This window comes from Atta colombica, unplaced genomic scaffold (genome assembly GCF_001594045.1).
Source record: "Atta colombica isolate Treedump-2 unplaced genomic scaffold, Acol1.0 scaffold41, whole genome shotgun sequence".
Classification (NCBI taxonomy): Eukaryota; Metazoa; Arthropoda; class Insecta; order Hymenoptera; family Formicidae; genus Atta; species Atta colombica.
In genome coordinates, this window is record NW_017259520.1 from 1,089,936 (window position 1) to 1,104,457 (window position 14,522).

Here is a 14,522-nt window from a genome sequence, read left to right on the forward strand (position 1 = left end):
ATATTTGATCACCGCATAGAAAAATTATTTTACATTAAGGAAATTATTTATTACATTAAGGAAATTATTTATTAAGGACAAAAATAATTATGTAACTCACTTCTCTAAGAAATCTGTTGCATTTGTGATTAGAAATTTATTCTTTTCATTTATCACTGTTTAATGATAGCAAACCAATTTCTAACAAAACAATATTTGTTATGTCATCGATAATTTAAGCTATGTGGTATCGAGTCATCATCAGTCGTATTCAGTTCAGGACATTATATCTATCTAAATTTAGAAAATTGAATATATACAACGCGTAATATAATCAATTTAATATAAATAATTTAAAACAGAAATGGGATGGTTATGTGTATTCAAATACACAATAAAAATGCAATAATTAATAAAACTATATATGCTCATGTATTTTGAATTAAATCGCATATTTGCTTTGTTTAATATTTTAAACTCTCATGGGGAATTCAACATTTTCGCATAATACAGTATTGTACTATTAGCATAAATTGTGTACAGTATACTATTGCTAAATCTATTTCTTGGCGCTCCTGGTCCTTTACTTAAAAAAATGCTAAAATTTCATGAATTTCACATGTTAGTCATGATGATAAATGAATAGAAAATTAACGTGTTATGCTGTTGGCATTATTTCATTACACGTCAGCTGAAAATGCTTTCATAAACATTTTTTTAAATATATTTTATGTTAGAGATTGTGTTTATACATGGAATATGAAATAAGAAATGAACTGATCATGTTAAAGAAAATAGAATAAATTTTTCTTTCCTCTAGTTATTTTTTATCAAGATTATTTATTTAATGTACTATAGTGTCTTTGAAATAGTAGATACATTTGATAAAAAAAATTTTATATTAAATAAAACATATATAATTTAAAGTAAAAAATATATCTTTTAAATTATTTCTAATTTCATTAAGCATTTATGATATATCTCAGACAATAAAAACAAAAACATTTTCTTTGTGTAATATTCAGTTTAACAACATATAAAATATCTTATTTGCGAATAATAAGATAAAATTAGAAAAACAAATTAAATTAATTTTGATGAAAGCTATTTAAGTATTAAATTTGTAGCATTCTCACTATTTTCTAGAACATGTGCATACACACGACGACTAACGAAATCGTTGCATATAATACATTTATAAATATAAAAATTTGTAAAGAAATAAAAAATAATCGACAACATAATTTTTTACATCATTTATAGAGTTGACATATTTATTAATATTTATTTCTTAATATTATATGAAATTAGGTTCTTAAAAATTTATATGATTTTCACGTTATGCAATAAATATTCTTTTGCATTCCATACGATATAATGGCAAGTTAGAATAATTTACAAAATTGAACATTTTGTTAGGTGTTACGTAAAACCTACACTAATTTGTAAAAACTAATAATTAGATATATCAAGAATGCGTTTAAAAACATTATATGAGTATAATTTTATTCTTGTTTAAAATTTTCAATGAATAATAAGGATAAGATGATACTCTGGTAGTTTTCGAATTTTCGAATGCAGCAAGAAAATCCTATTGAAATTTTATTACCAACTTTAAAATCTACGTACCATAAGGCATTGATAGTAAAAAGTATAAGTGCCAATAAAAATAATCCTAATTCATGATTTTACTTAATTCTCTCTAATAAATGATCATTAAAACTGTATTTCTAGAATTATATTATAATAAAAGCTTAAGTATACATTTTAAGTATCTTTTTTTAAACTTCATAAGTATTTATTATTCTCGCATATTTTACACTATATACAAGCATGTGTGTGTGTGTGTGCGTGCGTGCGTGCGTGCGTGCGTGCGTGCGTGCGTGCGTGCGTGCGTGCGTGCGTGCGTGTGTGTGTGTGTTTGTATATATGTTTAAACTATTAAAGAGTTTTATATACACTACCGTCGATAAGTTTCCGAACATAGAACTTAAAATTGCATAATACTTAGGTCATCGTAACTCGGTAAAGAATCATCGCAAAAAAATAAAAAAACATTTTAATGCTTGAAATTTATATTTCAGCTTTTGACTACTTTTCAAAAAAATTTTGTCTTTACAGTTCTGTATCTTAATAAATATCACGTTGTTGTATTTTTTAAAATTATTACATACATTTAACAGTGCGCAATTTGATAAAAAAAATAGATAAAAAGAAAAATCATAAGAAAATTTTTAGAAAAGCATTTTAGTTAAATCTTTGTACTGTTTTTCAAAAATATTATATGAGCTCTAAAAAAAAACTTTTTATCAAACTAAATGCACTGTTAAACATACGTAATTTTAAGAAATACAATGTGATATTTATTAAAATACAGAACTGTAAAGACAAAATTTTTTTGAAAAGTGCTCAAAAATATACTGAAATATAAGTTTCAAGTTTTAAAATACTTTTTATTTTTTTTGCCTGCGATGATTTTTTATCGGGTTATGATAATCTGAATATTATATAATTTTAAGTTCCATATTCGGAAGCTTTTCGACGGTAGTGTATATATAAAATTATCATTGCTCTGGAGCGTACGCACACAACTAAAGAAAACTAAGTAACTGTTTAGCAACTAAAGAAAACACAACTAAAGAAAAACTAAGTAACTTTTTAACTCTTATGAGATCCATTCTCATGAATCATTCTTAAGTCATTTTTCAAATAAATTATTGTACAATAACTTCAGAATAAGATTACAATTTAAACAAGCAAAATTGAGGAATATCATACGTTATTTGACACTAAAAGAAATTTGTGAGATTTCACATTGAATTCATCCTATTCGGGTGATTAAAATATGTTGCTTTCTTAAGATCGCCAATAATAAAATAAGATTTGCTTGAGCAATGATAATATGCAAAAACAATTGCGTGTGGTCCACATCTAAATATCTGGAGATATTATTAGCGTTGTCGAGAAAACACTCCGCATCTTGAATTATCCGATTAGGATGTATGCAACACATGTGATATCTTACAAATGTGCTCTACTTATTAATTATTTCTTTGAACATTTGTGCACAATCTGTAGGATAAGGTGGTACAATTTCCAACATTGTTCAATATTAAACAAAATAAAATCTGATTTTCAAGATTCAAATATGATAATCTTCTCTTTGTGGAAGATATTGAACTCGGTATTAAAGGTTACCAGAAAGAAAAAAATCAAACTTTCAAAATTGGATTCTGAAATCTTATTTCGTTTAGAATTGTACGATGTTCGAAATTGTATCATTTTATCTTATATGAATATACTATTATCAATATAACTGCATCTGTATCAAAACTGCATGATCTGTATCAAATCTGATTTGAAACATTTTGTCATGTACCTGAGATAAGCATTTCATAAAAATATTTTTCTTCATTATACATAATACCCTGACAACTATATAATTTCTTTCATATCAACAATCTGATCTATTTACAATGATAGAACGGTATTGAAAATAGGTATTTTTCGTACATATATTCGACTATTTTGCGTGTTAAAAGACTTAAGTTTTTTTAATATAAGGAATGACAACAGCAGAAAAGTAAGAAACCGAAATAAAGATACATCGCTTATTCTGACGGATTCCTTCGGCTCGGAACAATCTTGCTCTTTTTTTTTGACGAATCATTTAATAGGCATTCTTCTCGAATAGATTGAGGATATTTTTGATCAGGATAGTTCCACGCCTGTATGTCCGCTGTACCAAATATTTGGTAGGCAATATATGTACTGCAAGATACACCCGCAGTAACGGCAAATACTCTTCTCCACGAATCGAGAGATTGCTACAGAAAACATAACGTTATTTTTAGAAAGAGATAGAGAAAAATAAAAGAAGAAATTATAACGCTTACGCTTTCTTGTGTGAGCAGACCAGCAGCTATAGGAGATAGAAAACTGGCGGTCATGTGAATTGTCTGCGCGAACGCTAACACTGGTCCTGAAAATAATAAATATTGATTTATAAATTCATATTTCCATATAAATAAATATATTCGTACTGAAAATACGCGCACTGACCAGCAAAATTGGGTGCGATATCGACAATGTTCGCCATTGCGCCCGCGTAGCCGGCTGTTATGAGAGTAACAGCTATAAACCACACGATCAAAACCAGGATAATATCGCAGCCCAAGTATCCAATTAAGACCACAAGAATTCCGGGAACCACTTGAGCTATAAGCAGAAAAAATCAATTGCTGCAATTTATCTTCCGAGTATTGATTAATTTAAGGAAAATCACAAATGAACTCACATAGTGCGGTAAATATCTTGCGCACAGTGATTAAAGTCATGATTTGCCGCGTGACTAGGAGATCCGCAACGTAGCAGAATACAACGGAGCTTAAGTAGCTACAGATAAATGGTGCACCTGACAGGATACCATTCTAAACGAATTAATAACGTTTATTATTATATGCGTTAGTCATATATATTGAAAAAATTTAAAAAAGAATATTTTCAAATGATAAATACGTACCGCTTGTATACTAAATCCTAATACCGTCTTCATATACATCGGGCCAGGAATGATAAAGACATAATGTACCCATATTCTTCCGAAGGTTGTAATACCGATAGCCCATGCTGGCCAAGACATGAGTATAGACTTCCAAGGAACGGGCAGATCCTTTAAGAGAAAAAAATACATGTAATTACATACGTTCATTTTAAGAAGATATTGTATTTCTTAAATGCGTTTTTTCGGTATGGCATACTCTTTTCCAATGTTTTTTCTATTGCTTATAATTTTTTTTTTATTAATAAAGATACATTTGCTTGGAACCGTTATGTTTCTTAATGTCTAACGTTTCGATTAAAAAGAATTTTTTTATAATATATTCATTTTTATGAAAGTTATAAGCAATTGAATTGGATTGGGTATGCTATACATTAGTGTTGTTCCCGAAATAAGGGGTGTTCAAGAGTTAATAATTACAGTTACTATGAATCACTTTACCTCGTCTGCTCCGATAACTTGATTTCTAACGCATTCCTGAATGTAACGAAGTTCCGGCTTAGATATTCGAGGATGCAAAGCAGGTGTGTCGAAGGCGCAAAGATACCAAAAGATACACCAGACGAGACCGATGGTGCCAGTCGTGTAGAACACAATCCTCCATCCGAAGTGAGCGATGATGAACGCGCACAACGGATAGGTCAATCCAATGCCGATGCTGAACCCTGAATATAGACAACCTAGATGTTAGGAATAGCTCACCCTACGATCCCGGAAGGAAGCTGAAACATGATGCTTGTCGAATGGTCTTCATCTTGATTTGTTACGATTCACGTGTGGTGATGATCATTCTTCAGTTGAGGTGTATCGTATCTCACTCTGTAAAGCGATTTAAGTAAAGACTTAGTACGCAGGGACGGTGATAGGGAATGATGAAGCTGTTAATAGTGGGACAATGAAACTTCTATGTCTGCAAATAATAAAAGTTTAAAGTACTCGTTCTACCTGCAAAATAAGTGTCACTCTTCTTATGCAGAGAATCACAAAAAATATATCATATTGAAAAAATGAAGTTATACGCGTATAAGTCAAGAAGAAAATGCAGATCTTTATTTCCATAATAACATTTCTTTTGTTGCTGTTATGTTATTGTTATGCACTTGTGTAAAATGCACTTGTGTAAAAATTTACGTACGTTCATAAATAATATTTTTAATATCATAAAATATTATACTCAAAATGGTCAAATAACATTTGTTTAATGACCATTTTAAACGATTTATAATTCATGTCAGAATTCGAGATATTTTTTTATAATTTTATATGCCACATATAATACGAAAAAAAAAAAACATTTACAGAATTAGAATACAATAAATAAAATATACATTAAAAAATACATAGCATATAAAATCAAACTTTTTATTCTATACTTAAATCAGACGCGAATTATAGTGCAAAATGAATTGAAGGATGTAAATAATATTCGATATTTTGTGTGTATAGAAATAAAGTCTAATAGGTAGCTTAGGTAATAGTTTAGAGAGCAGAAAAAAATTAACGCGCCACAGTGTAAATAAAACAAATGTACAAAATGAAACTTGTGGTCCGTCTCTGGAAAAGTTTGAGTGAGAAAGATGATTAGATTTATTAATTGCGCGCGCGCGCACTGCAGACAAATGAATGTAGTCAAAAGAGAATTTATACATATAAGAAAGATAGTATAGAGACAATATACATATTCGACGAGTCCGGCTGATTCTACCAGCTGGAAGTATACTCGGCCTTTCTCATGCTGTTGAGCGGTCGCTGTTGAGTATACCCCTCGGTCCGGCGAATGCAACCTCATGGAGATGAACTATTTCGGGATTAATTAACAAGTGATCAATTCTGGCGCAGATCAATGCGCAATGTTTATAGAGAATTATTATCATTTTAGCAAGAGATTATTTTCTTGATCCGGAATTTTGACTGAAACAATAATATAGTAGTTTCTCATTCGAACTTCCGTATTCCATTCTGAAAGAAGCGTGCATTAGTATTCATGTGAACACAATCGAAAGAAATATGCGAGTTTCATTTTACGGCATCATATACTTGCGACTGTAATATGAGGCTACGCGCATAGTTTTCGCCTAATTTTGGATCGAACGTATTGAAGTTTCACTGTAACACACGAAAATCTCTGTTAGCCGGTAACTTATAACATACCTTGAAAGGAAGACATGAAGCGTGAGCGTTCCACGGGTGGAATCCAGTGTCCGATTACGGCGTACATCGCAGGCCACGTGAGTCCCTATTCTCAACAAAAAAATCAACATAAGTCACAAAAATTTTTTTTGCTCTCATCCCAATCAATAGATAAATTTCAATAATATTTCAAAGAAAAAATTTCATAAGAAAATGTAGATCTTTATTTCCATAATAATATTTTTTTTGTTGCTGCCTTATTGTTATAAATACATTTGTGTAAAAATTTACGTACATTCATAAGTAATATTTTTATCATAAAATATTATATTTAAAATGGTCAAATAACATTTGTTTAATGACCACTTTAAACATGAATTTATAATTCATGTCAGAATTTGAGATATTTTTTATAATTTTATATGCCACATATAATACGAAAAAAAAAGATTGTTCAAAAGATTTGAAATGTCTTTTAATTTTTATGATATTCTTTAAATATTTATCTTGTTTAAATATATGACAGTAAATTTAAATCTAATCTAATTTAATTTCATCATTTATAAAAGATTAATTATATATATAAATAATATATGGCAAATTGCATTGCAAGTTTCACATATATTGTAGCTTATAATGTAATGAACAAAAATGTTACATGACTCAAAGCATGGATAATTTTTAAATTATAGTGTGTCGAGATAGAGTAAGATGCTTCGTGAGCAATTTTACTCTTTTAATACACCATAAAAACTCCGTTATTCAATTTTGTGATCTTTTCACCACATTATAAGTTCATCATACGTGAAAACTAATTCATTTCGCTGATACAATTTTCCATATAATTATAGTGCGGGATTTTTTTATTCGATGATTAGAGACTTACACTGGTAAAGCCTTGTATACTACGTAACGCTATCATAGCCCCATAATGGATCTCCGCGGCAGTCGGCATAAGGAGACTGCAGACGGCAGTGATGGCTTGAGATCCGCCGAATATAGTTTTAGTTCCGAAGTACTGAGTGAGAACACCGCCGAGCATTTGCGAAAGTATATAACACCAATAAAAAGAACTGAGAATGGTTGATTGAATAGTTGGACTCCACTCGAATTCGCCAGCATCCTGTTTGTAAGAATAAAGATATGATATTATAGTGCAGTATATGCGACAAGTTTGAATTAAGAGGATTAGTTTTTTATCGGATTGAAGATTGATGGAGAGGGAAGGTTAAATTTATTAAAAAAAAATTTATTAAGAGTTAAATTTATTGAGAGTCCAAGGAAGTGTAATAAGTATTAGTTTCAATCTTTCCTCACAAATCATTTTCTTAAAAATTATAATTTTAAAAAGATAGAATAGGAAAAAATTTATAGTTTTTAAGAAAAAAATAAATAAGCTATATACGTTTAATTTAATAAAATTTCTTATTTTGCTGATTGTTTTTCTTCATTATTAATGGTAAAAAGTTTTTAGTAACTCATTAATCTTACTAGCTTGAATTATCTTATAAAACAGATAATGAAATTATTTCCATAGCAAAAAAAATTACAGTAGTATCACAATAAAATCAAGGTGACGCGCAAATGTCTGTTTTGTCACAGATTGATATCGTTATGACATCAATATGAAACTATGATAAAGATTCACCTCACTGTGATACTGTTATGACATATACAGATTAAGATAATATGATGTCATTCACACACTGTGAATTTTTAATACACAATAACATCATAATTTATTTATGATTATTGTGAATGAATGTGATATTTTTTTCTTATGGTAATAACATAATTTGCTTTATAATCACTTATCTGATTTGCTATTGAATTTTTTACTAACTTTGTTTCGTTTTTTTTTAAATTTGTACGCTGAATATTCTTTAAAGAAATTTTTCTTGATCTTGATGTCAATACATGTATGACGTGAAATACATGTATTATATTTACATTATATATTACGACACAAAGTATCTATATCGCATTCATTGTATTCAAAGAGATTGTCCCGATCTTAAACTACTGTATAGTTCACTATACAATAAAGTATTCCGACTAAAATAAACCTGTCTGTGACTGAACAAATATTTGCTAATATGAGCATTCAAATCTCTTTAGATCTGATTTTAATGGAACTATGTTTTATTTTAATAAAAAAAAACGTTTTTAAAATTCAATTTAAGAGAAATTTATTAAATAATTTATACTAAATAATTAATTTTTTCAAAATTTTAACTATTTTTTAAACATATATATTATGATGGACAGCTGCTCTAAGATGAGGTCGATAGAATTAAATAATTTTAAGATATCTTCAAATTTGATCCATTACAATATATACAGGGTTTGAAGGGATTAATTTGATAAAAGAGAATTATATAAAAGAACAAAAAATATTTTTCTCTGAGTAAATTGGAAAGTTCCTTTTTTGTCGGGGAAATAAAAAAATTGTTATTTTGAGGATCTGACAAAATGAATGATACATGGATAAAAAAAGAAATAATGCGCATTATGTAATCGTACCTCTGGTCTGATTACAGTAGTGTTCTCTGAATACGACTGATTTGATATTGTGTAGCACTGAGACGTTACTACGGCGGTTTCATTGTCTGATGTTGACGGCAATTTCGCCATAGCCACCATGGCGATATTAATGTCCGTTCTCATCATGAAGGATACGAGGAATCCGGAAAACGAAAGCATGTACAGCACGACACGTGCTGGAATCATATCTGCAATTATAAAATCAATGCAATCTTTATTAAGAACCATATAAACAGTATCGACAGTAGAAAGGATAGTGATAATACAAATTGTCATTTTTTTTCTTTCTTTTTTTCCAAACAAAAACTATTTTGTCATGCTGGTATGTTATAAAGAATATTACCTCCCAATTTTCGTAAACTGCAAGGTGGCTGTTCCGTGTACATATCAGATTCTTCATATCTGTAAAATAAAATTACTGCATGATATACAATATTTTTTGAAATAAATAAAAGTCGTATTTTTCAGATAAAATTTTCAATTTTCTTTATAAAGGAAGGATCAAGTAGCGAACACTTGGATTTCCTAACTTTAAATAAATTTGGTATTTTTCTCCCTCACTAATTTATAAGCAAATGGCACAGCACAATATTCAATATTTGCGAGGAATTTGGAATTTTTTATTAAATTACGAATCGATATTGTATGTACGGTTGCAGGAATTAATGTTAAAATATTAAAATGTTTTAATTATAAAATGACAATTTTTTTATTACATGCGTTGCTTAATCATTTATTTAAATGCAAATTATGTAAAAATTTACATTAAAAAAGGCACAGGAGAAACTTTTGATGCGAATTCTTACGCATATTTAAATATTATTGATCACTTGCTCATGAATACGAGGGAGAGAGAGAGAGAGAGAGAGAGAGTCTAATCATATTTAAAGTTAGACTAAATCTGTGTGTACTTGTTCGTTCTCTGGTTAGAGAATAATTTAATATCTGTGAGTGAAATAAAAAACTATTCAAAATCTGATAAAATAATCGTAACAAGTTTCTTAAAAATACAAAATAATATCGAGTACTTATCTATTTAAAATGTTAATAAAAATAAAAAACATACTATTTAAAACGGATACATACAGAAATTACAAATACGAATAAAAACAAGAATATATTTAAAATCTGATTTTTCACCTTTGAGATTCTTCCATTCTTTGCGTGGAGCTTTTTATTATATTTGATATTTTAACAGAGTACAAAAACGAATCTATTGTACATAAAGATCACCTTGGACTCTGCAAAATAGAGAGAATTAATCTAATTTAATAATTATCACTTTATAAAAATGAATTGTTTTTTAAATTTTATGGGACATGTCGGTTTATATGAGTTTTCACGGTATTTGAACTATTGCATCAAGGTCATGATTTATGTGAACAGAATGAAATTCCAACACGAAACTCATATCGACATTCTTGAAATCCTTGTAAATACCTTTGCAAAAATTTATTTATAAATGTGTTATCCATTAAGAATCCAAAAAAATTAATTAAAAAATAATTACTCTCTTTTGACTTTACAGAGCTTTCTACACGATAGTGTTTTTCTCTTTTAATTATTAAATATCTTGCGTGATTTTGTTATGATATTAACAAACTATAAGCAATAATATATAATTTCCATTATTTAAAGATTTTTCGTGCCAATTTGTTATATACATGAAGCCTTTGTATTTTATGGAATAATAAATATACATAAATTTTGTATCATTATTTAGTTTAACGTGAGTTAAGCCTATTCTACAATTATGCAATTGTAAGTGATTGTAGTTGTAAAAATTCACCAATTACAACTGAATATGAGAAGAATATACAACTGTGATTGGTCAATTCTTATAATTACAACCACTAACAATTACACTTACGCAATTGTAGAATAGGCTGCTTTACTGCGATTATTTAAATTACAGTATAACGCAATTCCAACTAATAGCGAATTCGATTGGACGTAAGTATTCAGAGTGCACTTAAAGTCGTTACATATTGAGCCATCATACATAAATAAAAATGTGTGTTTAATAAAAATGTAAAAACGGATTAAACCGTGAAATTCTCAATATATTTTATTGTGCTATTATAAGTAAAATCTATATTTTATAATTCAAATATATATTGCATTTTACTTTTATCCAGATTAAATCAGTGTACAACGATTTTAATATGCACACTATAAAAAAATAAAATGTTAATTTCAACTTAAAGACAGTGGACTTTCTGAAGTATGCAAAAATGTTAAAATTAATATTTTTGTAATTTAACTTTAACATTTTTACATACCTCACAAAGTTCATTATACTTTACTCTTTAAGTTAAAATTAACACTTCATTTTTTACAGTGCAGTACACACTAATGTGCAAACTAATGTATTCAACCGAATTCGCTATAAATATATACAATGTCATATAATAAAATTATCACATTTTTTCTTTTTACAAAAAAAATTCCATATTTATTAAAACAGCTAGAAAAGTGCTATTATATTTTCGATAAGTTTAACTTAGATATAAAAACATTTTAAATATTTTACGCACAATGAATTGTATTTAATAAATTTCTATACTAATTCTATATATTTCTAATAATCTTTAAATAACATGTTTAATTATATTCTTGAGACTTCCACGGATGCTTTCTATATAAAGATTATGCAGGTTTTTTCTATGTCCAGATCCATTCTTGGAATGCCCATGTTTTTTATTTGCCAACATGTTTAATTATTCTTTCCTGCTATTTAGATAAAGCACAAGAATAATTAAAATTGTATGTAAAATTATCACATACTTCCACAAAAATTGTTGAAACAGTCATTTATACATAATATATAATAGTAAAAAGAGAATACAATTATTTTTTCCTGGAAAAAAAATATTAATTGTATTTGGAAAATTTGTGCTAAGTTTAACACGTGTTCCGTATAGCCCAGATTTCAGATTTTCTATGTTATTTTAAGATGAATAAAAGTAATACATTTCATTAAAGTAATACAAATATTATGTAAAAGAATTAACACAAAAATATAAAACTGATAATTTGTAAGCAAATTGTGGAAGTATATTTTTCAGTAAAATTAACACTTTTTGATATATTAATTTAACATGTTTATTTATTCACATGTTTATTTAACCTTGGCTTTACATTTTGAAATATATTATTTTCCTATTATTTGTTTATTTGTTTTTAAATTATACTCTTTTGATATTAGAGAAATGTTAAATATCACAATGTAATATAAAATTTATACATTAACAAATAACATAATCACATTATGTTAAATTAGCACTCGGATACTTATCTCTTAAATACTTATCTCTGAAAAATAAATAAATAAATAAATCTCTAAAAAATATAAATTATATAATAAATTATATAAATTATATAAATTATAAAATTATATAAACAATAACTAAACAAAGAGTTTCTAGGACCGTATATGAATGTATAACAAGAAAAAAACCTTTAACAATCAAGTTCGATCTTAAGTTCGATCTTAAATAATTCTATGTAAATTTATATACCTATGTAATCATTTAAATATGCCAAATTAATTTTTCGGTTTTGAAACGCAAATCAATTGAACTACAATAGTGATACTCCATAAATTAAATTGCTTTAATTTGATGCAGATATTTGATAAAGATCTTATTAATGCTGGATATTATATTAAAATTTGTAAATAATTTTATTGCGAAAAATATAAAATTATATAATATTGAGTTAAAAATTTAATTCAAAATTTTAACAAAACTTAAGTAGACCGGTAATACAAATACTTAGTGTTTTTGATTGGGTGCATAAATTTATCAGGAATACAGAAAGAAGATGTATTGAAAAACATACCTAAAAAATATTAAGATCGACACAGAAAAACGAAGTTTGACCGAGAAGACTAATAATGGAAATGAAATCGAAAAACATGTAAAGGCAAGATGATAAAAGCAAAGCATAGAATATGAAAAAAGGGGGGATTAATATGTAGGAGGGGGAATGTATAGGATGTTGGGAAAAATTAGGTAGAAGACAAAGTAAGGAGGAACGACTTAAACAGTAATTTCTTGTGATTTTGCTAAACTCATGTTTTTGTTTTCTTATATGCACCATTTCAGAAATTAATTTTTTATTATAACTTGATTTATTGTTTGAGATCTGCAAGGCATTACATTTGAAATCGTGATTAGTTGTAAGACTGCAGTTGAATACAACAGGAGAACCACTTTTCTTTTTGAACGTTAACGATGTGCTTAATAGATTTTAGTTTTAAGTTGATGTTTAAGTTTTGTCTGTCTAACATATATCGTAATCATGAAATTTTGTATACTATGCATTGAGTTGATTGTGAAATATATGCCGGTATTCATAGTCGATTTTTATATTTAAAATTGTCCAAGTATAGTTTTAAAATGTCATCGATCAGAGAGCCGTATTAGCATCTTAAGACATTGCTTAAGATGGTTTTAACATAAGAACTGATATGTTGATTTATATATTGACCATAAATTCTAAGACAGCCTTACCAATTTTTACGTATTTTTTGAGAATAGATAGAAAATTTTCTAAGATGGTATCAATATAAAGACACTCTCTTTAATGGGACAATTATCTACCGGAGAAAGTGGATTTCCCGTATAAGTCCCAATAATAAATTAATTTTTTTGATAACAAATTTATTTAAAAAAAAAATTACAAAAGGGAATGAAATGTATAAAAAAGTATAAATCAACAAAATGTTATCTAACAAAATGTTTGTTGAAAAGCATTTATCAACAAAAATTTTGGCAGATAATTATGCCAACATTCAAGTCAAAAGAATAATTTGAGCATTGTGCAGATAAAAATCTATTTTATATATATATATATTCATTCTCTATAAAATATATATAATATATAATCTTATTAAATAAAAATTACTGATAGTTTATATTTTTTATTAGAATTGGAATCAATAAAACTTAATTAATCTGACAATTGTGAGTCTGATAACTCATGATATTTTACTGATTTAATTCCTTGGACCATTTGGTCGATCATCAGAACTACAACCAGGCTTATAATTTATCTAGCGTACTGTCCGATTTGGATACGGATCTTTCGAACTTCGGAACAAATTTTCAATAAATCGCAAAAGTGATCACAAAACGCATGATATTTTTAAATTCTACACTCTTTAATTATCTTATTTTAAATCAAGGTTTTTCCTTAAATTTTCGCACGACGGCTGAAAATACATATTTGCATCTATGAATGTTATGACAGAGAACTGTCAAACTGCTGTCACAGTTCGGTGACTTATATTATAAATAAAGGA

At 27.7% G+C, this 14,522-nt stretch overlaps 1 protein-coding gene across 1 annotated transcript in view; it reads right to left on the reverse strand.

The window, feature by feature from the left end:
• Positions 1 to 14,522, reverse strand: part of LOC108691184 (sialin) — a 27,207-nt gene that overhangs the window by 8,211 nt on the left and 4,474 nt on the right. The window contains exons 2-12 of the mRNA XM_018198842.1: positions 10,355 to 10,455; positions 9,558 to 9,616; positions 9,194 to 9,402; positions 7,557 to 7,793; positions 6,692 to 6,776; positions 4,982 to 5,205; positions 4,502 to 4,651; positions 4,277 to 4,409; positions 4,042 to 4,197; positions 3,876 to 3,961; positions 3,643 to 3,806 (exon numbers count right to left, since the gene is read on the reverse strand). Coding sequence (XP_018054331.1) covers positions 3,643 to 3,806; positions 3,876 to 3,961; positions 4,042 to 4,197; positions 4,277 to 4,409; positions 4,502 to 4,651; positions 4,982 to 5,205; positions 6,692 to 6,776; positions 7,557 to 7,793; positions 9,194 to 9,402; positions 9,558 to 9,616; positions 10,355 to 10,371 — 1,520 coding nt within the window. The 5' untranslated portion in view covers positions 10,372 to 10,455. The remainder of the gene's footprint in view (positions 1 to 3,642; positions 3,807 to 3,875; positions 3,962 to 4,041; positions 4,198 to 4,276; positions 4,410 to 4,501; positions 4,652 to 4,981; positions 5,206 to 6,691; positions 6,777 to 7,556; positions 7,794 to 9,193; positions 9,403 to 9,557; positions 9,617 to 10,354; positions 10,456 to 14,522) is intronic.